At 38.7% G+C, this 26,147-nt stretch overlaps 2 protein-coding genes across 6 annotated transcripts in view; one reads left to right on the top strand and one right to left on the bottom strand.

Annotated features, from left to right (window-relative positions):
- pcnt (pericentrin) overlaps positions 1-9,702 on the bottom strand; it is a 50,841-nt gene extending 41,139 nt beyond the window's left edge. For all 4 annotated transcript variants that reach the window (XM_041263353.1, XM_041263352.1, XM_041263351.1 and 1 more), the window contains exons 1-7: positions 9,521-9,702; positions 5,805-6,011; positions 5,106-5,156; positions 4,636-4,812; positions 3,461-3,610; positions 2,816-2,980; positions 425-2,578 (exon numbers count right to left, since the gene is read on the bottom strand). In XM_041263353.1, coding sequence (XP_041119287.1) covers positions 425-2,578; positions 2,816-2,980; positions 3,461-3,610; positions 4,636-4,812; positions 5,106-5,156; positions 5,805-6,011; positions 9,521-9,568 — 2,952 coding nt within the window. In that variant the 5' untranslated portion in view covers positions 9,569-9,702. The remainder of the gene's footprint in view (positions 1-424; positions 2,579-2,815; positions 2,981-3,460; positions 3,611-4,635; positions 4,813-5,105; positions 5,157-5,804; positions 6,012-9,520) is intronic.
- A 2,068-nt stretch (positions 9,703-11,770) lies between these two features.
- On the top strand, positions 11,771-23,789 carry LOC121323667 (uncharacterized protein C21orf58-like). 2 transcript variants are annotated; one of them, XM_041264859.1, is made up of 8 exons: positions 11,771-11,988; positions 15,226-15,286; positions 16,670-16,743; positions 18,788-18,958; positions 19,735-19,849; positions 20,321-20,463; positions 20,933-21,174; positions 23,470-23,789. In XM_041264859.1, the coding sequence occupies exons 1-8, from the start codon at positions 11,932-11,934 to the stop codon at positions 23,480-23,482; spliced, it is 876 nt and encodes a 291-aa protein (XP_041120793.1). In that variant the 5' UTR covers positions 11,771-11,931; the 3' UTR covers positions 23,483-23,789. The 2 variants fall into 2 exon arrangements, with proteins under 2 accessions (XP_041120793.1, XP_041120794.1); XM_041264860.1 differs by lacking the exons at positions 11,771-11,988; positions 15,226-15,286; positions 16,670-16,743 and adding an exon at positions 17,250-17,354 and having other exon boundaries at positions 23,470-23,788.
- Positions 23,790-26,147: the final 2,358 nt, after the last annotated feature.

Here is a 26,147-nt window from a genome sequence, read left to right on the forward strand (position 1 = left end):
GCTTTAAAAGGTTGCCAACATTTCTATAGAACAGCTAGCCTTATGCAACTTGGGATTACTTCCACCTGCCAGATTATGAAAAACCCTGTGATTAAACTAGAGTTAAAACTATTTGTTCACATGGATCTATTTCCATTTAAAAACGCATTAAAAACTGGTGGCCTAATTCAAATTCCTAAAATAAATGTTCAAAATCATGGCCTTCAAATGTGTATTCTTATACCATTTTTAGTCTGGGTGTTGATTCAATGCAAACTTTGGGATTTTATCATTATGATGCAGCCTTAAATATTTTCTTACTTGTGATTAATTGTTTTATCACTTATTGTTTCAACTGATTTTTTTAAAAATATTTATTTAAAATAAAACAAGTTGAATTTTGGTGAATAGGGCTGATACTACACTTAAATATCAGCTTCTTTACCTCAGACTGATGGTGTTCCTTCAGCTCGCTTTTCTCTTCCTCATAGCGCCTGCAGAGCTCTTCTTGAGCCTCACTGTGAGCTCTTACCAGGTCTGTGATGGACTTTTGAAGTTCAGCAACCTCTGTTTTCAAAGCACTTTCCTTTTGAAGATACTCCACTTCTGCATTCTTGAACTCCACTTCAATCTTTTGCAGTTCAAGACTCTTGCTCTTCAGCTGGTTTCCCAGATCTTGCCTTTCTGACTCCAGAATGTTTTCCAAGTTCTTTACCTTGATCTCCAGCTCTGAAACATTTTGCTCCAGTAGAGTCTTCTCTCTGGAGTTCTGATTCAGTGCTTCATCCGCATTCAGCAGATTTTGTTTGATGCACAAGAGTCTTGATTCCAAGTCTGCTTTCTCTTCTGCAAGACTCTTCAGAAGATCCTCTCTCTCGCAGCACTCTGTTTTAAGCAGATGAAGCTCTTTGCACAATGAATCCTCAAGTAAGGTTTTTTGACCGAGGAGCTCAGAGGTAGTTTGGTTTTTAGCTTTCTGGGCTTCAAGCTGCGCCTGAAGCTGGTCTCGCTGAGCTTGTAGAGCAGCTAGTTGTCGGCCAAACAGAGTCTGAACCTCACTGGTGACAGAATCACCTGCCAACTTCTGTGTCTGGACATCCTTAACCAGCTGTTCCTGCACCTGTAGCTGCGTCAATAGAAACTCTTTTTCCTGAGTCAGCTCTTTGATCAGGCATTCCATAGCCCCAGTATCTGAGGTGATTTTGTCCTCAGCAACAGCTCTGTCAGCACTGACTTTCTCATTCTGCTTTTCAAAGATTCTTAGTTTGTTCCTCAAGTCTTCCTCCTCTTGAGATTTTAGCTTGATAATTTCTTCACAATTCGCTCGCTCAAGTTTTTCTGCCTCCAGCTCTGAACACACGGCAAAGAACTCCTCTGTCACTTTCTTCCATTTTTCATGAACTTCCTGGATCTCCGTTTGAAGAACGTACAATTCTTTCTCTTTCTCATCCAGCTGCTCAGACAGCTCACTACATCTCTGTATTACAAATGCTTTTTCCACGTCAATGGCATCTGTACTTTCGTCCAGCTTGTTCATAGCTATGGTATATTTCTGCCACTGCAAAGCCTCTTCATCTGGTTCAAATCCCAGTTTATCTGCATCTCCATCAGGAAAAGACTGGCCAGTTAGATCTGCAGACCTCTCAAGGTCATCTTTGGTTGACCCAGACATTTTTTGTTCAAGAATCTCGCTATCTAGCTCAAACCTATAATGATCAGAATGCTCATTACTGCTACGATCTTCTAGACTGCCCTCAGCCCAATAGCTCTCCTGATGTACTGATGAAGCTAGGTATTTGTCCATGAGGATATTACCTTCCTCTGCATGACCCGATAACTCCAAGTTGAATTCCTCCCCTTGTGATTCATCAGTGGCTTCATGGTTTACTTGATCTTTTCTAGCTTTGATTTTGTTCAGGTTCTCCTTGAGGTTCTCTATTCCTTGCTTGTAGAAGACCACTCTGTCGTCATGTTGGGATTCCAGCTGCTCTCGAAGCAGACGGATCTCCTCGTCATGCTTGCTCAGCACCTCCTCTTTTTCCTGCTCCAATGCCTGCAGCTGCATGTTGTAGTTGGATATGTCTACTTCGTACTTTGCCCTCCAATGCTTATTGGCCTCCTCTTCGCCCGTCAGCCTTCCATTCAGCTCCTCTATGATAGTGTTGAGCTTGGAAATGTCCTCGTTCAGCATCTCCTTCTCGGTTTTGTATTGCACAGCTTCTCTCGCTTGATATTCTGCTCGATTCAGATCCTCCTGTAAGTGCTTCAGCCGGTCCTCCATTTCAGATCTCTCCCTCTGAAATTCCTCCATCTGCTCTTCTAGTTTTCTAGACAGCTCCTCATTATGGCAAAGCTCTGTACCTGGGTGTTGAAGTCCGACTGAATGTTGCTCTTGGTCTGCAGTCAAAGCTAGCATCTCATTCTTTAACTCCAGGACCTCCTTGTCCCGGAGTGAAAGTATACGGTGTAACTGGGATATGGTACGATCCAGTTCCTGAATCAGTTCCTCTTTTTCATCAATTATTTTATTTAGCTGGGCTTCTGTATTTTCCAGCTCATCTGTCATGTGGATAAGCAGATTTTCTTTATCCTTGGCATTCTATATAAAAAAAACATTATAAACAAGGATGTTTATTTATTTTTATTAAGGAATTCATACTATGTATTATTGGAAAATTGAATCACAATAGTACCAATTATAAGAAACGGTTATAGGCTTCCTCCAGCATGATGTTTTTTTCATTGTGGCAAAGTCCTTATCATTCAGTTTCCAACATACTAAAAAGGCAGCTCATGCCTTTACATCTTTCAGGCAGTAACTGTTCAAACACTTTACCTCTCGAGAGTCCTCTAGTTGCTGCTCCAGTTTTTGTGCCTTCTGTTCAAGAGTTTCAAGGTGCATGCTCTGGTCTTTCAAATTCATCTGAAAGACCTGCATCTGTTGCTGGGCTTGGGCAAGCTCCATTGAACCAGGGCTTTTGGTCCTTAGGAGTTCACTTGCCTGCAATTAAAGCGCAGCGTTGACTACACAGCAAGAGATTACTTTGATAAATAAAAAATCACTACAGAGCAATGGAACTTTGCAGGTGGAGACAACATATGATGGGCACCAGGATTCTTGAATCACCAATACAGGTTTTTGTTATTGAACTTACTTATTAAAATAGGTATAGTTTGTCTTGAGTAAAGGTTCCCCTGTTGGCTAGGAATTAGTTTTCTACAGCTGCACTTGAAATTATACTACTGACTATCACCCTGCAGATACAATACATTTCATGAATAGTTAAAAACATGCTCCAAAAGTTGGTTCATTTATATTATTTAATCAATAGAATACTGAAACAAATGGTTTTGTCTGAAACAGAACTAATTTGTATATATCAATATCAAATAGAAGACTGTGTTGCAAGCAATATATTTTAACACTTAAAATGCAAAGCTGATTCTGTAACCAGCTGAAGCTGTCCTGTTATAGGCTCACCTGCTGCAGCTGTAGCTGTAAAGCTTGGATTTGATTTGTGAGCTGCAAGGCTTCCTGCTGAAGTTCATCTCTATTCTCAATGGCCTTCTGTAGATTTGTTGTCAGCTGAGAAATGATATCATTGCGGTTCTGCACAGCTGTCTCTAGTTCCTATAGAAGTTAAACACAGCGACATAATATATTAGCCCCATCAAACACATAGGTTAATTCAAACATACATTGCACATTTAATTTATTCAACATTTTGCAAATTATAACAACTGATTGCAAAGCAGTTTACAATAAAGGAAGGTACTGCAAACAGACAGTCACAAAAAATACAGCAATTGTAATGTTTCCACACTTGCCAGTGTTCCTAAACTGACTTCAATGAACAATCTCTTATGCACAGACAGCTACAGTGAGAAGCATGCCTAATACAACCATACATATAATTCATGGTTCCTCAAATACCTTAGCAACTAATCTTATCTTTAGTGCTAAACACTTGGTTGCTTGTTGTTCAGCTCTCCCCAATTCCAGCAAAAACACCCTGCCCAGTCCCTGCACACTTCTATAAGCAACACGTGCCGCTTAAATGCAGTAGTAAGCTTTTCTCTGCTGGTATACAATCGTTGGCTGCATTAGGCTCATGTTTACTGTTTCAAGGTGTATCTCAAAGGGCTGTGGATATTGCTGTGAACTTTAGATATTTACTTGTGGGCTCACTAACTGATGGCTGAAGAATAATGTGCTGACGATTCACACTGAAACTTGAATTGCATACATTTCCTCATACCACAATTTTTTTAACAAGATAATGCCTTTAGCTTTAGATCCATTTTGAAAATAAACCTTGATTATTTTTATTTTAAATAACGTACATGTGTGTTAACTGTTAGTTTGTGTTTTATCTACAGTATACTTCCACGTATTAGTTCAGTGGATGCCACATCGATGCACAGTACTGCATGCATTTATTTTTTTAAATAAACGGATAAAAAAAAAAGGAACTTAAAATACTGTACATACAGCACTACGTAAGACATTATAACTGTTTCTGGAATGACAGTTACACTTTTCCCAAGAAGTTTCTTTTTTTTTTTTTTAAACTCTTATGTAAATATGTAGACAATTAGCTGCTCTTTAAAATACAGAAATACTTTAGACACAAACACACTTCTCTTCTCAGTTACCTGAAGTTGCTCAGTGCCTGCCTGAGCAACCAGTTCCTCTTGCAGCCTCTCTCCCTCTACAGTGAGCTGATCAAGAGTAGTCTGCTTTCCAAGGAGCCTCTCCTCTATGGTTGTTATCTGACCACCGCAGTCCTGAACCTCTAACCGAGCAAGCTCCGCCAAGCTCGAGGTCAGCTCCTAAACAAAAGGTTTCAATAAAACAAACCATATATTGCCTTCACGAGCATAATCACAAGCCAGGGAATAATCCACAAGTGTACCTGTACAAGCTAGAAGCTCTGATAAAGCAACTGGAAGCAAAGAGCTGGAACATCAACTTAATGGACTCCATCAAAGGAGTAAAAAAGAAAACTAGGAAGATTTGCTGAAGCAATCTCTACAGAGTCTGACAGAGACAGAGGTGGGATTTTTAAAAGAAATGCAATGAAAATGATAAGTGGTATGATTTTGAAAACTGTAGACAAACTTACTTCCGTAGTTGAGTCTCCCAGTGTACTTGAGCTTGAGAATTCACCATCAGTCTTTAAATTTAAAAAGATGCATAAATCATTAAGTTTAAATATAAAACAGTTCAATAGGGATATTGTGTTTGCTGAATAATTAACGGGCGTTATGATTAACTTCACTGCAGAACTATAGAAATTACCAATGACAAAATGCACAATGCACACATACAATTTCTTGGGCCAATCTATCTGAAATCCACTGTTCAACTGTACCTTTTACACTCACTTGATGTTTTGATGTAGAAGAACAAGCCAATCCTCCAGTTTGGAATGGTAATTGCATTGTATTTCAATTGGCAGCTTGGCTTTCAACAAGCTATATACTCTGTAGCAAGGCTACACCTCTCCAATTAAATTGCAATGCAAAGTCACAAGCAATGAGCTCAAATTGATAAGTTGATAAGGCCACGGTGAAGTATGATAGTTACTATAACACATACTCAAAACAGCAACTGACAAAAGTACACCATAACTACTGATACAAATATACTTGTATTATGCAAATAGACAAACGCATGATTCTTAGTAAATATGACAGTATTAACTATATGCATCTTCCTATTCTGAGTAAACCATAAAAGGACCTTTCAGTAAATAAAATAAATATCTACTCAATTGCAGCAATTTACGCTTTTTCTATAGATTATAAAAATGACTCATCACCTCAGTTGGTGTTGTGCTCTGTGGTCTCTGCGCTTTTTTTTCTACCTCTCCCTCTCTCTCTCTGTCACCCCCATCCTGCCCAGCAGCTAGTGGGCACTCTTGCGCTGGAAGGTCAAGCGAGTGGAGCGCCGTGCCCTTCCTCTTCGGCGTCTTTTTCGGCGGATTCGGGCCGTCACTTTTTGCTTTTCGTTGTCTGAAGTGAGCAAGCTGCGGATGAAGGTGAAGGACAGGTAGAGAGACAGGTAAGTGAGGAACAGGCAGCAAGACCAAAGGACCAGCATGGTTGCTGGAGACCACCTTGGCTGAACCACGCATACAAACAGAGGGTCATTCAGAGACGGTTGAAAGCCACATTGCAACAGATACTTCTGTAAGTACAGTCTCTGTAAAAGAGGTCAATCACAGCATTGCCATCAAAGACAACAAAGAATAAAAAAAACTGCTTTAAAGCAAATCATCCAGTGCATAAGTCCTCATTCACAGCACACATGCCATGCCATCTTATTGCAAACGAGCCAGTAGCAGATCCAGAGGCTTGTGTCAAATTTTCAGTTCACAGGAACAAGTTTGCAATTGATTTTTCCAAGACAATTTAAGGTTTGTTTAGTGGCGCAAATATTTGTCCGATTACCGTACAGCAGCAGAGTCTAATTCTGTTGCCCATCTCTCTACAGCGCTTTAAGCTGCTTAGGACAGATTACAGCATTTGAAACAGAGGCACTTGTGTGCAGGCAGCATCTCTCGTGATCGTCTCCCAGACAAAAAGATCTTGATATCTATCCAACAGGAAAACCTCTCCCAAGGTTAATAACAGTATATGTAATTGATAGATACAGATACTGATACTGTGCACCTCCGTAACAGACTGCCAGGGGCGAATTGGCATCTCTGCAAACGAAATCTGAATGAGAACACCTATTTTAGTATGACAAGCACTTCTAGTAATTACTGTACAAATGATGAACAATTCATTTTTTTAAATCTGGGGTCACAGCACACAACTGGTCAGGTGTCAGTGGCTTTAAAAAGTAATGCCCTACAGTCACCTTCATGCTTTTAATCACAAGAGATGCCCAAACACAAGACATTAATTGAAAAAAATGTAGACCTAGGTGGGACATTTGAATTATTGCCATGAAAAAAACATACAAAATGTGAAATTTTAGCAGATTGAGTTAAGCAGTGAAAATGTTTCTAAATGAGCTCTCTTTTTTAAACATACAATCTGGTATTGGTCGCTACTAAACTTACAGAAGGGTACATTTGATTACTCAAACTTGTTTAAACTAAAACACACATATATGGTTGTGCATCTAAATGCTTCACAAGGGTTTCTATAATGGTGACTACAATGACTGGTCCCACGTTTAATTCCATAGCTCTCTTGGTATTCATCATAGCTAAAACAGAATAGAAATGCATTTTTATACTAAAAGAACAAATTTCCCACCTATTACTGCACTGGTAATGAATGGCCTGCACAGCATATCATTTTGCAATTAAAACAGAAATGTATAGAAGGACATTTTAAACTGTGAGGTAAAACAGGCAACAATAGATTTATTAATTCCCAATACTGGTGTGTAGTTTCCATTGCAAAGATATAAGGGAGTGGGAAAACCACCAAAACTGAATTATACTGTATACTGCAGGTCTGCATACTGTATTGTTTTTAAAAGTAATGCTTAATATGTTGCAGTTTTGGCCATCAAGACATATCAATATGCACCATATGCTGGTGGGTGAATGGTTTGCATAAAGCTTTGTGATTGTATGTAGTATAGGCCAGATGTAAATCACAAAGGAAATCACACAGCTGTCTTTACACAATAAAGGCATTCATGCACCACCTACAGGGACTACCATGTAATGGCAATCAAGTACGGCTTAATGATCTCTCACAATTTAAGAAGCTGTTTTCAGACGCTGAGCTGTTTCAAGGTTTGAGAGACCAGTGAACTGAGCAGATATCAAGCTAGTATTCTTGCCGGTATGCACTAATTACACGACTGTGCTCCAACACTACCAACCCCCTGTTCACCACACTATTCTGATAAAAGTTATTTGCTGACATACAAGTTTCACAGTATGCTACGGAATTATTCCTCTGCAAATGAGAGAACAATTACAGGATAGAACTTAACAAAAAATGGCTTTTGGTAACTGCTTCAAGCATCTGCTCAAGGCAGTCATTCCCTCTGTAGCCCCACCTCTCCACTTGCGTCAGCTGTTACAATGTTACTATATTTACCAGCCACCTGTGGGAAGAAACGGTCTTACCCCAGAGACAGAAGTGTGTCAGTTTACTTGGTAAATACATGAGTGACCAAGACCAGAATAAAGCCAATCTCTGATGCTGGTAAACTTCAAAACACCAAAATACTTGTATACCGCCACCTCCCGCCTGAGAGTTATTCTGATCTAGACGAGTATTATCCAGTATGATTCTGATTCATTAAACAGCTGCTGGGATACTGAATAACCAAGGGGTAGGGGGTGCCGTTATGCTTTGAGCAGGTTTTGGCATGATGGGAAAGACAATAAATCTGACAGTGGGCTGATAGAGGGTGCTTGGCTGGCAGGCGTTTCCACATCCAGGTCTGCAAAAATGACTGCTGTATTAATAGGAACAAAAGCCTCAAAAGCGATGTAAAGCAAACACTGACATGGAGCTTCTTATTGTGTAGAACGGTTGCAGATACATCAAGAACAATATAAACACCTTGCAGATGTAGTCTTAGCTGATTATTATGGCAAGTGTGTCTTATTTACCACCCAACCTGTTCACAGTGGTTTCTCAATACAAGTAAAAACAGTGCTATGTAATATTTATCCTTACTGTATACTAAAAATACTTCTTTAAAACCTAACCATTTACTATTTCTCTTGGGTAGAGTATGAACTATTACTCCAATGCTAAACAAAGTTATATGCTACCAATTAAAAGTACTAGCAGTACAGTGTGCTACAAGAACAATAACCTATTGCACTGCATCAATATAGACGATTTAATTAGCTCATCAGAAACAAGGGCTTTGTTGACTGTAGAAGATAGGTATTCTGAAAAGTAGGGACACCTATGGTTTTTGAAAGTTTAGCAAAGTGGAAGTGTTGCATTAAATTACAAACTCAAGAGAACTACAAAAACTCAATAGCATATAACAAATAATAATAATAATAATAATAATAATAATAATAATAATAATAATAAAATACGGTACCCATACCAGCAATACACAGATTTATTGTTGGCAAGTAAAAGTAATGCATGCTCAATTTCATTTCGTCAAACAATGAAAGGTGGTCATTTAAAGCAGCTTTTGTTTATTGTTCCATGTATTCAGTAGCAACTTTACATTTCATATTTGATTCAAGTACCACAGAAACTCGAACCTGAATTCAGTCGGCAATCCGCACATCATAACAGAACTGTGGTAATGTATGGGTTTGTTGTTAAAATAAATGCGACGATTATACTGTTATTTAACACGTGACGTACAGAGGGTAAATTGTGACTTCAAGACAAAAAAACATTCTATTCAGTTAAACAATATCATCCATTGTTCTGTATAGGGATGGATTTTAAATGCGCACAAAAAATATATATTATTTCTTAACGATGCAAAAAATATATAGGACATGTTTTATCCAAATAACATGAATTAAGAAAAGTTATTTCTATTTTGCAAAGTTTAAATAATTATGCATGTACACACCTTGGCTCTACTGGCCTCCAGCTTCTTTTGTCGCTCGTCTTTATCCATTGCTAAACAAAAACATATAAATATTTATATATCTATAATAAATATAAAATATTGTTCTTTGATTTCCTCTGAAGTCTTTTCTCTGCTGTGCCTTTCCAGCGCACACTCAACTCTTCCCCATATTAACTGTCACTAACAATTTCAACATGGCCGCCTATCAACGTTAGCCACGCCCTTATAGAAATTTCGTTTTTATTGCGAGCCAATTGCGACGTCTTGGCTACCACTGCCCACCAATTAAAAGGGCGAACACTGTCTTTCTACCTGCCTTTTCAGAAAAGCTTTCTCTGCCTATGCGGAGTGTTGACTGCCATTGAATTAGCCAATCGCCACCCAGACTGTGTGGGACAAACTGTTGAAATTATTTGAGTGACAAGAACCTGGACCTATTGGATTACACAATCTAGAGCAAGTTTGTTTTTAAACAGTTTGTTCAGTTAAACTACACATTGTGGGAAATACAGCACTAAACAGCGTAGCGTACAGACCTTTTGGCCAAGAAAACGTTTATTATTATTTCACTGAATAGTTAAATAACTTTATATAGAAAATGTATACTTAATGTTATTGACAAAGCACATTTAATAAGTGGTTTGGTTTCACTCCCCGTTTACCTGAGCAAAATACACAATACATATTTCAGTTCATTCAAGTCACAGACACACAGACACACATACACTCGCATTGTTTCTCTCCTGGATAGGTAACCCGATCTCCCTCCAGTAACCCCGCCACTGGTGTACTTTAAATACATTTTCAGTGAACTACCGTGGAGGGAGGAGCGTAAGTATTTTACCGCCTTTTGCTAGCGCCAACCATAAATTACTCGTACAGTGCAGTAAAAACAAAACCGTTAAACCAGAACGTCATAAAAAAAATCATATGGTGTTTCTATTCTGTTTATTAATTATTTTTGAAGCACTAGAGAAATAAATTGTTTAACTTATGTAACTTATTTTACATGTAGTTCTACAGGTATTTTTTGTACTGGTATTTAAATGTATGTTCTAGTTTTATTTTAGAAGAGACTTGAAGATGAAGACAATATTACTTATTTTAATTATTAGAAATGTTACTAAACGTTTCTGATATACCTTACCTTAACTTTAATAGTGCACTTGAGGAACTTCATACAGTGATTCCCAAAAGGATTAAATCACTCCTGTCTTTTCAGGGCAAAATGCTCTAATCCAGGTGGATATACATGGGCAATGTGGATGGATATGTATGCAGGCCCCACAAAGTATGAAAAGTCTTGTAATTATTGATTTTTAAATTAGGAAGTGATGTTTGCTATAACCAGGGTTCTTTCGAAACTGCACATTTGAGACAAGAGGAGATGCAAGTCAGGTGAAATGTTTGGAATTATATTCTGTTAGCAGCAGTCACTTTAATGATTCTCTTTGGAACCCAGTGCTCCGTTGCTAAATTATATAGAATAGTTCACTATAGAACAAGCTAAATATGTGTTCCAGAGAAAGACCTGTAGTTCTATATAACCACTGGAACCATATATGACACACCTGTAAGTAGAGTATACGAACCATTTGCCTATTTGTGTAATTATACAGCATTATAAGATTAGCTAGGAATCCTTGAGGTTTTATAGATATCATTAAACAATGAACTCATTAAGAGCTGGTTAGAGGTTACGTTTACTTCTGTACTGTGTTTAGAATTTTTGCAATCATTTTTAGATCTGTTGTACAAATTATGTTCTTTTTCAATTTTCTTGAAATGGATTTTAAAACCCTGCTCCTCACTTGTAAGACTGTTCACGATTCTGGCCTTGCTTATCTGCATGATATACTTAATCCCTACAAAACTACTCATACTTTGAGATCAGCTAACAATGGTCCTGTGGTAATTCCAAGATCTCAATTAAAAAACTATGGTGCAAGGGCCTTTCATTCATACCCTAGCTTCATATCTGTGACTGTACCGTCATTCATCACGGTGCACACAGAGTGTCTGTTGACAGTGTATGCAGGTTTTATGTTCCTGGAGATGGAGTTGTTTACAGGCCAGTCCAAGGATAGCAACCAGCAACCAGAGAGCTGGGCTGGTCTAGGGGAAACATGCAGTGTCTAGCAACCAGGTGAATGACAAGGGCTTGAGACACGCAGAGAGAAACACAAGAAAAAACACAGGCAAGATCCCCAATACAGCGGCTTAGCTATCAAAGTGGTCCTTGCACTGCTGGCATGTTGAGGGAATAACAGCTTTGGGGCAACACAAAGGGGGCTTTCAGCTTTCGGTTTCTAGGAACTATAAAGAAAAGGTATTCCAAGCAGGAGAAGAGCTCCAGTGCATTTGAAGATCTGTTTAAAGATTTGATTTTCACCTTGCCAGCGTCTCGCATAATGGCTGATGCAATGATGGACCAGATGACGAGACTAAAACTCAAGCTTTTAGAAAAGGTAAGCATTTGCTAGTTGTAATTTGGCTCTTTTTTATTTTAACCACCCGTATAAATGACAAAACAAATTTAGGATATGTCAATTCTGTAGCAAATGTATATGTAAAAATGCAGATTTGTGGCCACTTTGGTATCTGTAGAGTATGCAGGTATGCTAAGCAATAAATATAACCCTTTCAGTCCAGGGGGAGATGGGAGGAGGGATCAGGTCAGTACATCCCCACGAGAGAAACACAATGAAAGCTCTTTTGTAGAAAAAGCAGAAGAATATATGTGCTTTCTGTCCATTTGAAGAAACATCAGCTGGTCAAACAGTGTTTCCCGACATCTATTATAGCTAAACCATAAGTCAATAATGCACATTGGAACCACAATGACAAACAACCCGAACCTCATGAATCAGTATCTGTATGTGTATTTGGATGGCAGTTCTACACACGTCATCATCTGTATGTATCATGCCTTCTGTATTCTTATCAAGCTTTCACATGCAGACTTGAGCCATGCTTTGTGGTGCTTTGCTGTGAAATACCCTCACATGTCTGATTCGTTTTTATGCAACTGGCATCCAATCAGTCAATCAATCAAATTTATTTTGTATATCACCTTTCATGCCAAGGCATCCCAAAGTGCTTCACATTACAAATAAATATACTATACAATAATATCATATAATATAATATACAATAAAATATAAAAAAGACATCCAAAAACAAATGGGAAAAGTAAATAAATAAATAAAATAAATGCATTCTAAACAAAATTCTAAAATAGGCCATCCAATCTTCATAAAAGGCCTCTGCATAAATATGTGTTTTAAGCTTTGACTTAAATTTACTGAGTCAGCATTATGGATTTCAATTTGAAGACTTCCACAATGACTAAAGGCTCTTCCACCACAAGAGCTACGCTTTAATCCCTGGCACCCTATAGTCAATTTCAGTCACAATGGGAAGACAGCAGATTTTTAAAAAGACTTTGACAGATGGCTAGCATTTGATTCCATAGCAAGACTGCACAAATGATCTTCTCATAGAGCTTTCATTCTTGGATCTGTTGTTCACCATAGAGACTGATGATAACGTTGTAAGTCATAATAGAATTACAATATGTTATGGCAAGGGTTGAGGTATTGCAAAGACACAATAGTGCCTCCATATTGTGCCATTAACACTGCTTCCTGCAGCATCGAGTTTTCCTTAGAAGTTACCCATCCAGTCCAGGCCCATTGTTGCTTAGCTTCTGTTCAGCTCTAACAACTTCGGTTGCCCTCAGCAAGCAGTCTGGTGACACCAAGTACTTTCCTCTGGCAACAGGGAGCTTCCAAAGCCATAGTTAGTTAACACTGCTTTTAACGTGTCTAACAAAGTCAATACAGGTGTTCTCCTTAACCAAGCTTCTTTTAGTATAAGTTAAGATCTTCCAAAGACCTGGCCGGTAGTTTGAAGGAAGGCCTGCAATAAATCCCAGGTGCTGCAGTACTGGTGGCGGCTCTGTAGGGAGCACGCTTCCCTATATCCAGACATCATGTGCTGGTGTCATTCACTACTTTGTGAGGACAATCAAGGGTGCAAACTCCAGTGTCTTAGATAAATATGATTTGTTTCACATTCCAAAAATCGGCACTGATGTCTTGGTCAAAAAACTGGTTGATAATGCTCAATGTGCTGACAAAAATGTGCAACCGCACAGCTCTTTGAGAAGCTGTCAAATGAAAAAACGCTTTAGAAATCAAACTTCTCTTTCCTTCTCTTTCACTTAGATTGAGATACAACACACACAGTCACACCTGAATCTGTTGGTAGATACATTTCTGGGCCTTGTTTTCATATCGAGCTCTAATGTCTGTTCAGTTCTTATGAGGTGAACTTGACTGGCCTTCACTAGATTGGCACCGCACACCAAGCTATAAATGACAGAATTCAACCAAACATCTAATATGAAAGGCAGAAGAGTCTAGTGAGTTAGCCACCTAGCCCCATCACTTCTGCAAATTCAGAGCTGTGCTCAACAGAGGGGTAATGCTTTGGGGCCAATGTGTTTGTTCTCCTCACTTTTGTACTGTGTTGGATACAAAGTGAGATCCCAAAAATTACAACATTTCCATGATCAGCATCCCCATATCAATCAGTTTTGTTTTCTCAGTAAATATTGGCACGACAGTCAGAGAAACCTGGAGGCCTGAGTCATGTTGCCATGGCAGCACTTGGCTTGTGTTTTAACACTGGCAGTCTCTTCACAGTCAACATAGCCAATCAGATGCAAAGATGTTTCTCTCATGCATTTTATCCCCTGTACATGTGGAAAAGGATTCACAAAGAAACGCTAAACCAAGTTTTGCTAAAGACCGCAATTGACGTTGAACTCTAGTTTGTTGTATGCTGAATTTTTTTTTCCTGAAGTCTTTTGTTTTGCTATGTTCTGAGAAATCACATGACACTGTGACTTCTCAACTCCGTCCACTTCTATACCATGAAACATCTTCTTTATCGAGATTGTGTGTTACTGTACTTAAAAACGGCAAAATAACATTCACTCTGTGTCTGGCAGTTTTTACCTCCTGGTGGCACCATTTCACTGAACAAATAAATAAAAGTGTATTAGGAAAATAATTATGGTAATGATGAAAAATTGCCAAATTAGTATTCAGTATGCACCCACCACTAATAACAGCACACCTCAATATAATGCATTTATTTAATATTATGGTCTAGTATTTGGCTCCCTTTTTAAAATTGATTTTCACATTTATCAAAAAATAACTGATGCTGCATCACACCCTAGACCTTAGAACATGGTGCAGTAATAGCTATTGACACCATATTTTATATTTCTTACCATGCTGTATTGAAAGCTGCATACAGTATAGGTGATTTATGATTTATTGTTTAGTCTGATAGATAGTATAAATATATAAAGTACATGTAGAGTAAGTAAATGTTTTGTTAAATAAAATATTGTTTGCTGACTTTATTCTGGTTCTTGATACATTACAGTTCTTGAAATATACACAGCAGCTTTATATTGGTCTCTGGACACCAGTGCTGTACACGATTAACAACTCGTAGAAACTATTTGGTGGAAAAATATAATTGCCAAGATTAAAAAAAAACTATTAAATGGGGTTTCCATCTAAATATAACAGAAAATGCTGAAATGATTGCATTAGTAAAGTGCTACGGTACAATAATCAAACTGCTGTTTTTTTCCAGTTTAATCCAACTCTCTTATTCCACAGAGACTGGAGAACGAGAGAGATAACATGGATGAGCGATCGGAAACAGCAAACTCCACAGCCAGTAAGGAACTCTTTTGCATTCAAATATTGTACCATTGTCAGTTCAGATTAGTAGTACTGTACAATACACACCTTTGTAAAAAGTTACCTCAGTAAATGTAAATGGCAATTTTGCTATTCTCCAATGCTTTTCACATGGTTATACTATGCATTTATCATAGCTTACCATGGTCAGCTGTGCAGACCTATGCTTTAGCGCACATTCACAAAGCTTTATTACACTTTACTATGCTTTTACTATGGTACATTTTTATGAAGGTCAAGTAAAAAGTACACATCCACACTTTAGAAAATCCAGCTAAATCAATGAGTGTACCTCAGGTTTATATGACAGTATATGACAATAGCAGTAGAAACACCTGCGTAACTCACTGACAGCAAATGGCAATAAGTCATCAAAACAAGCATTTCCTGTTATAACAAATGACATGAATGCAACTGAGCTATGAGGCCCCTTGCTCATGCTTCCTGAGAAATTGTATTTTGGTAAATTCGGTGCCAGACTTGACTTAGTACCTTGTGTCGTTCATTACTTTTTACAGTTCTATTCAAAAGTTTCATGTATACAACTAATTTGTAAAGTATAAAAAAACACACATAGTTTGGCCTGTTATAAAATAACAGTGCACAGCAGAGATAAGCTGTCCTAGTGTCGCACTTCAGTTTAACATGTATCTTTACTGGGTTTATTTCATGCATAAGGAATTGCCCTTTTAAAAGTTTCCCATAGTAAATGCATGGAAACATGTAATAAAACACAGTGAAAGCATGGTAAAGCCAATATGAGCTTTTTAAAGCCCAGAGAGGTATGATAAAGCATATTTAAAATAAATAAATAAATAAAATAAAACATGGTAAATGCATAAACCAAAAGCATGGGAAAACTGCAAAGCTACTGTGCAAAGTAGTTGTGGAAAACTTGTATAAGGGCGAACCCACCCACAGCATTGATCTTGTTAATAATCAACAACAGTAAAACAATTCATGAAATATGTTTTGTTAAGAACGTGGTCATCCTTTACTTGAACTGGACACAATGTAGCATTCACAAAGGCTATGTCTAACTACAGGCATAATCCTTCATAACCACTTTGAAACCTGCGTGAAAATAATTATTCATAACATGTTGCCAAATGTGTTGCAATTACATCTTTCACTATAATGGGACAAAATGTAGATATTTATAATTACAGTTAATGTGTTAATTGCTACAGCGAAAGCATACAGTGTTACATAGCCTTGGTGAAGGTGAAGACAGGATTGCTGGTTGTATAAAATATATATATATATACATACAGTATACAAATCCACTGTTACTGCCAACAGTGTTACCCTTCTTCTGTAATGCTGGAATCTTATATCATTGCCTCATCTCTTTGTACAGGGAGCTATGATGGGCAGCAGGATGCATTGCACAGTGCTCTGAGAAGAAAGAAGGATTTGCTCAAGAAGCTGAGGGTAAGAGTCCAGTTGAACTGTGCTGAATATTGCACACAGTTTAAACAGCGCTTAATGACTGCTCAAGAGGGGTCTTACACAAAGGTGGATAACAGTGTATAAACATGGTGATATATCATCACTGTGCTCAGAGGCTGCTTCTTTACAGGCTGCTATACAGTTATCTCTCCCTTCACTTTATGTTTGAGACCTTATTTTATCTGTGATTGATGCAAGAAAAAGCTTATATTTAATCCCAGTGCAAACATGTCGAGTATAGGTGGGCCAAGTGTCCTTTCCTCGTTCTTGAATGTCTATCAGGTGCCAAGCACCTGTTCATTGAGGTTATCTTTAACTTAGGTGGCCTGTGACTGCTAGAATGATTATGCTGTCAAGCCAGCCAGTCATAGAAAGGTATTTCTTGTTTGAAACCAGCACTTAGCAACCCAAAACACACCCAAGCTGAGTGAGTGGAGCTTTTTCTGAAAATTTTGACAGCGAGACCTGGGGTTTTAACAGAAGTAAGATACCAGAGAAGACAGCGAGGAACATTTTTTAAAAACTGGAATAGCTGGTGACAGTCTTGTGTTCTGTTGGATTCGATGTCTGGTTTATTTTATCAAGATCTTTACGTAAGTGACATAAGTTTCTTTTTGGGACTATGGAGGCCTGGGACTGGTTTATCTGATATAATACAACATAAAAAGCAGATGCATTTGCACACTTTAATGACAAAATCTCCAACAGTAGTTTTTAAAAATAAACTGACAAGACTGATTAATTTGAGTGAAATGCCAGTTGTGTCAGCTATGACTTATAGGAAGCATAGGGAGTTGATATGATCAGTATAAACTCTGCCGTATATAAAGTTTTCCACTGATAGTTTTGACTGTGCATCCTTGTCACACATTCTGAAGTGCCGCAAATCTTAAACAATTCTGGGTTTGTGTGTCACATACAATGAAAAAAATTATTTGGCAAACATCTAAATCTAAACACTTCTCTTTAAAAAAAAAAATTTGTGTTTTCTACTGTCTACTGTATATAACCACTTTGATTTTATGGGTTTGTAATCAAGGTGTTTAAAAACTTTTTAAAAACACCTGAATTTCTAGTATTTTCTTAAAGAAAATGTAATTTTCCCTAATAAGTACGCATGAAGACCACTTGTTATGTTGGTTTATTTTTACTTCAATGTTTATGAAATCAAAATCATCAAATGAACTTTGAATAGACTTTCACTGACTTCAAACACTGAGGAAATACACCTAAACTTTTCATATATATATATATATATATTTTTTAATTTAGTAGTCGCCGATTAATTTTACCCCATTTTTCTCCCAATTTGAAATGTCCAATTTTATTTAAGCTCAGCTCACCGCTACCACCCCTGCGCTGACTAAGGAACAGCGAAGACAAACACACGCTGTCCTCCGAAGAGTGTGCTGTCAGGCGACCGCTTCTTTTCACTCTGCAGGCCTGCCATGCAGCCAGCCCAGAGCTACAGCGTCGGTGGACAACGCAGCTCTGGGTAGCTTACAGGCAAGCCTCCAGGTGCCCAACCAAAATACATTGGTCGCTGGTGCACGATGAGCCGAGGACATCCTGGCTGACCTATCCTGGCCCCCCCCAGGCAGCACTCGGTCAATTGTGCGCTGCCTCCTGGGAGATCCCGTCCAGGGTCGGTAGTGGAATAGCCTGGACTCGAACCGGCAACATCCAGGCTATAGGGCGCATCCTGCGCTCCATGCAGAGCGCCTTTACTGGATGCGCTACTTGGGAGCCTCCTTGAATTTTTGCACTGATGTGGTAAACTTACTTTCTAATCACCCTGTACATCAGCATTCCTTTACAAAGTTTGCATTACAGAACACCTTTTATATACTGGATGGGTATGCCTATATTTTAGGGCTGAGACACAACATGCTGTACCTGCCTGTTGCTTTCATGCTGAGTTATTAATCATGCATAGTGCACAGTCAGTTCCACTCACCTCCGCCCACACTCACAGTATGTGACAGACTGCAGAGCTGAATCTCTTCTTCCTGTTTGTGTGACTCAGGAGCAGCACATGCTGGAGGAGATGAGCCGGCCTCAAACCTGGGGAGGGACTCAGAAGAAGTTCCACAGGCTGGATTCAGCTCCTGCACACCAGCCCGTATATATCTACCAGCCTCCACCACCACCCCTGCCACCACCACAGCCCCAGCCTCCCCGAATCATTCAGCAAATGGTGAGGGGACGTGCCCTGCCTCCGTGCATCTTCTGAGCTGTGCGCTGTTTGAGAGTAACAGCGGTCACTCTGACCAAGTCAGAATAAAGGGTGGAGGAAACTGCTGTGACTACCTATACAGGACCAAGAATTATGGGAAATCAATGGTATTGCAACAGCTATACCAGTTGTATCAGTTCAATTCAAATGATGTGGCTTGTTTTTCATTACATCTTTACAGGGCTGACCCTTGGTCTGTTTTGTAGCTACATCTTTATATGGCTGGTGTCTTTAGTCTACCTGGCCTTTTTTGTACAGAATGTCAAGGTATTAAAGTATTTTTGTTTTGCAACCCCTTTTAAAGTCCACATTGCACAATTTGCCCAAAATATGTTCCTGGACTTGTAACTATTGGGAGCAGTGATTGAAAAAAACCCCATAGAAAATGATCCCTTTGGGATTTTTAATACAGAAGATGCCAGTGTGAGCAAGATAAAAATCACTGTAGAGTAGCCAGACTGCTAATTTTGACGAAATGGTCAATTTGGGAATAGGGAAATTCACTGAATCATTCATAATATTATATCTGCCTGCACTGAGAGTGAATTATTATGATTGAGTAATATTATGAATGCATTGTGCCAATTGAAAGATGGCAGTCAGCTGTCTGCACAGAACATGAGTCCCTAGGTCCAGTAATGAGATTTTAAGACCATCTCTCTCTCTCTCTCTCTCTCTCTCTCTCTCTCTCTCTCTCTCTCTCTCTCTCTCTCTCTCTCTCTCTCTCTCTACCACAGGTGCCACAGCAGCCAGCTACAATCATCCAGCAGTTACCGCAGCAACAGCCACTGATAACACAAATCCCTCCTCCACAGCCCTATCCTCCAATCAAATCCGGCAGCATCAAAGAAGGTAGGTCTTGCTCACTGCTTTAGGTTCCACCGTGTGAGTAACGATGTGGCGGGCCATTCCATGATTTGTTTATTTTGGACGCATACAGTATATATTTTAACGTTTAAAAATGCTTTTCAAACATATAATTTTAATGTAATTTATGGATTCATACTACCTGTGGGTCCTCTTTGCTAACAAAATAATCTCATTATCATAAAATTCCCTCATTCATTAACCTGAAATACATTTTCTTACTCACACACTCCCCTGAAAAGTTTTTGGATAGGTGTGATTCTAATGTAAAGTATATTACAGTAACGGTGTTCAAGAAATAGCTAAATATATGCTCCTTTTTAGAGAGAAAACATATTTTCAAGGTTGTTACAGCCGACATCTTTGGCAAATGCTTCCAGTGTAAAAAGTCACAGCTACTTCATTATTTTCAATGAGTTTAACATATGTTCCCTATGCCTGTCTTTCCCTATCCAGACATGGTGGAGTTGATGCTGATGCAGAATGCCCAGATGCACCAGATCATTATGCACAACATGATGCTGAAAGCCATTCCTCCAATGGCCCTCTCCCCCCCTGGTACTGGGAACCCCCCTCCCCCTCCTGCTCAACACAGCCAGGTAGGCTTCAACAGGGCTTTTCCATCCACACCTGCTTCTGGCTGGATCTTTTGCTTCCGTGCAGTCTGAGCATGAGCCTTGGTGCTTCTGGTTCTATTCCTCCAGAATTTCTGCTTCTGAAACTTCTCTGCTCGACAAGTTTGCTTCCCTGTTCTCCCTGCCTCGCATCCTGGCTCTGCTTCTCAGTGCCAGTGCCCACGTGTTTTCAGCCTCTCATTGTTATGAAAAGTGACCCTTTGAAGCACAAAAAAGATGTTAATATAAACTAGAAATACTAAAAGAAATGTAATAAATGTAATGTCAATTGTTTTGAGTATAAGTCTTTTTCAATGACATTGAAAAAGACCTCGTCATTTATTTTAGTATTTCTAAATGTAGTACTATTTTGTTAGGTTTTGATGACAGTATATCTTTTGTGAACGCAGACACTGATTTGAAGCCATTTGAAATAAACACTTCTTTTTTTTAGGACCATCACTTTGGGGGCCCCATCATAGTGAAGTCTGACAAGCCCAGGGGATCCTCAGTACATCACCATCATCACTACAGCCCACCCGAGCTCCAGGGCCCGCCCCCTCCCGCACAGATTCCACCCATTGGCTACCCTATGTGGCCGCCGATGATGCCACAGAATCCTATGGGACAGGCAGGTGGCTACCAGCCTGCAGTACACCACATGACCGGCCCCACAACACTTCCTCCACTGCATGCGTAAGTAGCTACAAAACAGCCATGACAACGTGTGGCTTGACAAATAGTACATGCAGGTACTTCAGTGGCGGAGCAGTAGCAGGTGCAGCTGCACTCGGGAAAATGCCCTCAGAGGGCCTTGGAGGTGTTCAAATGTTTTTATTTATTAATTTAATTTTTTAACAATGATAATATCCTTCGCATTTCTATTTGCGGATGTTACACATTTGTATCACTGTAGCTGGCCGTGTGCAGTGCCGGTAATTCAGATTGTACCCTCCCTCATTTCAACAGGTAACGCTATTGCCTTCATGGAAGGTTTTTCGCTACTATCTATTCAGCACAGACATTTGCAGTTATATTCTCTGTGCACAATTCATCCTATAGTATAGACAGAAGCTATTGGGTGTTGCTGCGGGCACCAAAATAAACTACAGCAAATCAACATGCCTGTTTTTCAGATTTAAAAATAATAATAATAAACAAATGGTTTCCTATGTGAGACAATTTCTGCAAATGTCTGTGCAGAATTGTAAATTCTGTAATCATTTCTGTGATCACAGAATTGGGGAATCCTGGTGGGATTGGTGATTTAAAGCTTGTGCAAAAAGCTTTTGTTTGTGCAAAATAAAATAACACAGGCGAGTAGAAAACGTTCTTATTACATACTGTTTCATACATGCTAACATTCTGACAGTTGAATACAGTTCAATACTGAACACTTGATTTGGTGTGTTTGATGATTTTTCCAGTTTTTATTGAAATTTAGGCAGTTTAATGTCTCAGTGTACTCTGAAATTTAAGCATAGAACAAATAAACAATTGGAGATAAAAAAGAAATCATGGAATCGTTTTGTTTAACAAAATTTAATCTAAATATTTGACTCATCAAAGTAGCCACCTTTTGCAGATATAACAGCCGAACACACTTGTGGCATTCTTTCTACAATGGAAATCAAATATTGTTCGGAAAGTTCTTCCCAACACTGTTGCAGAAGTTCCCACAAATGTGTTGCACTTGTAGGTTGCTTTTGCTTTCTTGTTAGCCTCAACTTTCAAGGCTTAATTTACTTCCATTGCTGCAGAACAGTTGTAGTTGTTAACCCATTACTTGTTCCCTGAAAAAGGCCTTTTTGTATAACTCTGAAATGTACATTATTTTTCAGTTTTTGGTAACCTAAACTTTGTTTTTAACCTCTGGCAGTTTACTGCTTACCTTTGTACGATTTCAGGTTATTCACTGGACTTGAACTGCTTAAATTTCAATAAAAACTGGAAAATGGGGGTATTCTAAGACTTTTGACCAGTAGTGTAAATAAGGGTTAAATTAACTTTTGGGGAGGGGGAACCACAATAAGGTCTTGCAGTGGAGCCCATCTTCCTCTTCCTCCGCCACTGTGAGCAATGTTGGCAGCAAAGCATCTAGAAATCAAACGTAATGTTGTACAGAAATATATGGTCCATGGTCGTCTTTGCTTAGGGTTTAATACATGTATTTTCCTTAGGATTCACCAGAACAAAAAGGATTACCTCCTTCCTCTCGCTTCCATTGCATTCCTCTTCACCCCCTTCCTCACCTCAGCCACACTCACACACACCTATAATATTTGTTAAGCCAGAACTGAAAATAAAGTTTAAGAGTATTTTTTATGGGTATGAAAAGTTATCTTTACTAAGTTTAGATTCACTTTGTTTCATTTTCTGTTTCAGTGATCACTTACTAGAGACTTTTTAAATCCCAGAAATTCAAAGTTGTGGCCTCAACATAATGACTCATGTCATACCTGCAAATACATCATGTACATCAGAGTGTAACCATTAGCCTGTCCCCCGGCAACACTCTGCATCTAGTAGCTGTAAATAATACAACAGGAAGGAAATACCACATAGAACAGATATTGTATTTCTTCTATCTGGTAGGGATAGAATGTTGCAGGGGGACAGGCTAATGGTTACACACGGGTATACCTGATGTACTTAGAGGTTAGACATGAATGTAGGCCATGGTCACTTTTGCATGAGATCTGTTCTCTAAATTGGGTTATTGAGGGATACCTGTATGTTCAGTACCGTTTGCCCAAATGTGTTAAACTGCATCAACATTTGTTATAGTGTGTTCCTCATACAGTGCTGCACCAGGCTGACTATATCTTGGAAACAGATTTGATAAAACTAAATATGAGGATGTTGTGTATGTAGGTCACAGTGAACTACTTTTCATGATTCTGACGCCTGTCATCCATTATTTATAACCTTGTCAGGGCATATTAACATTATTGCATATCTGTTTAATAAAACACTGTTTATTTTTGACAGATCTTACAGGTAAATCTAAATCTAAATCACAGCTTGAAACAGAAGATGGAGTCAGACATTTACCTGTGCAACCTACAGAAGATAACCTCAGTATTCAACACACTATTCACTGAAGGTCTAAAGATGTATAACACAGCCCCTTTAAGGACCTTAATCTAAACAAAAATGACTGTTTAATACAGAAAGTCATACAAGTGTATTATTGTGTTAACATTTAGCAAGAATATGTTTTGCTCATTTATTGATCATTCATATGACTGGGAAGCTGAACATAAGAACATAAGAACATAAGAAAGTTTACAAACGAGAGGAGGCCATTCGGCCCTTCTTGCTCGTTTGGTTGTTAGTAGCTTATTGATCCCAAAATCTCATCAAGCAGCTTCTTGAAGGATCCCAGGGTGTCAGCTTCAACAACATTACATGTCAGCTTCAACAACATTACTGTCAGCTTCAACAACATTACATACATCACATGAAAAGATTCCAGGAAGCAGATCTATAGTGTTGCGTTTGTAAAATATGCATTCTGTTTCTTTAGGTGGTTTGCTGCATTTGTTACAGCATATCTTTTTACACAACCTCCAACATACAGAGCATGGGTACATTTATATACCTTTTTTAATTTTTCTGCTGATATCTGTATAAGTTTTGTATGTGTTTGTCATGGAATGGACATGTTAGATTTTCCAGGAAAAAATAGATTGGGGCATTTCCCCACAGTCATAAATGGACATTGCACATTCAATTAAATGCTATTTTGTTATTAATTTACATGCATTTGAAATAACATTTTTTTTAAAAAAAGAAAAAACACCTTAAAGCAAACAAAACAAAAATAATTTAAGAAAACAGAAAGATGAACAGGAGAGCTGTGATAATGTTCCTAATGCTAATAATGCTAATAAGAAGTTAGAGTGGGTTTGAAAGTCTTGCTTAGCACTCATTTAAGCATGCTGTATCTGCTTTGTCTTTTAAATACCTCTATGCATTACAACACACAGAACTGCAAAGTGTGCGAGTGCATGTCAATGCTTTGTGAATATAACCCAGTTATGGTTAAATGGTGATGTATTGATGTATACAATGTTTCATGTTGGTAAATTACTTTAATTTTAATTATGATCTTTCATGTTCAAGTTCAAAATTCACAACTGGATAAACTGATGTTTTGTTGTGAGTGGATTGACGTGAACAACAGAACTGTGCTCAGTTCCAGCCTCAGCTATCAGGGTTAGCACTGAATAGTCGTCTTTTTCGACAGAAAGGTGACAGGCGACCTCAGAAACTGGTCATCAGATTTGACTGTGATTCTGCTGCTATCGTCTATATTGAATGAAATAGTGTTGTTTACGTCTGAATTTGCGTTCCCTTCTTTGGCCTGTCAATTTGGAGGGTTCAGTAGGGCTCACCTCTGCTCTTGACACACTTTACAAGCTATTGCAACATTGCTCAGATTGTGCCAAATTCTACACTATCAGCTTCCACTCAGGTCTGCCGCGGCCATGGGCTAAGGACTACTTATTGGACCATGGGGCATCCTGAACTGCTGCATGACTGGATAAACTGTTGGGGACTGTATTTACATAAATGTAGCAATTTGGTAGGTCAGGACTATATAAGGAGGCCTACAAGTTTGTTTACTGTGTACTCAATAAAAGAGCACCATTGATTTCGATGACCTGTTTCCAGTCTCCTCCTTCACTCAAAAGCTGCTACACTACAATAATGAGAAGAACCAAAATGTATGATGAAACAGCAGCAGCAGCCATAACAAAAATAAACACATATAAAATACACAGAAAATATATTTTGCAGCTATAATGTCCATATACAGTTGCTATTCATAAATGTATGTGACCATAGATATGCCATTTTAAAAACGTCAGTAGTTGACGTCGGCGTCCCTATAGCCTACACTCTTTTTTTTACGTTCCTGTTGAAGAAAACAGACCAGTACAGGTCTAACAAAATTACAAAAAAAAAAAAAAATCAGGAGAACCAATTCAATCGATTCAGAAAAAGGGTAAACATGAAGGTAGTAGCAGCAGTTCTTGGACTGTTATTTAATTTGGGTTGATTATGTGTTACTCAGAGGTGAAAGTAGCTTTAATTTCTTGCCGGTACTGTATTACTGCTGAGTGGTCGGTGGCTCCCTTGATCAAGTTGAGAGTGTACTTTCTCTTGCGCTCTTTGTAGGACTGGTTTCGCTGACACAACAGTGAAATACGCTCTCAACTTGATTAGAGGTAGCCTCCGAACATTAAACATACAATAACTGCATTTACATGGTAGCAGATATCGGCACATGAGTGATTTATTTTTACTACACAGGCTTGCCTACCGTTTTGTAGTTTGTGCCATTTATTACTGCCCCCAAATCACGTTTATATTTACAATGAAGGGAACATATAATGTATTGCCCAAATGGTTATAATGAAAATATATGTTTTCCCTCCACTGTAAATAAAAACGTGATTTGGTATAATTTAATTAAAACGCTATAATACTGTAGCGAACTTGGTTAAAGCTGACAGGCGCATCACACAGGACGAGGCAATCCACACATAGAGGGAAGGCGGGCGCGAACCCGGTACCTCTCGCACGAAAGCATAGCGCTGGATAAAGGAGTCGGTGCATGCCTGCGTATGTGATTAAATCACCTACCAGCCCTGCTGCTG

The sequence above is a fragment of the Polyodon spathula genome, chromosome 11, assembly GCF_017654505.1.
Source record: "Polyodon spathula isolate WHYD16114869_AA chromosome 11, ASM1765450v1, whole genome shotgun sequence".
Lineage (NCBI taxonomy): Eukaryota > Metazoa > Chordata > Actinopteri > Acipenseriformes > Polyodontidae > Polyodon > Polyodon spathula.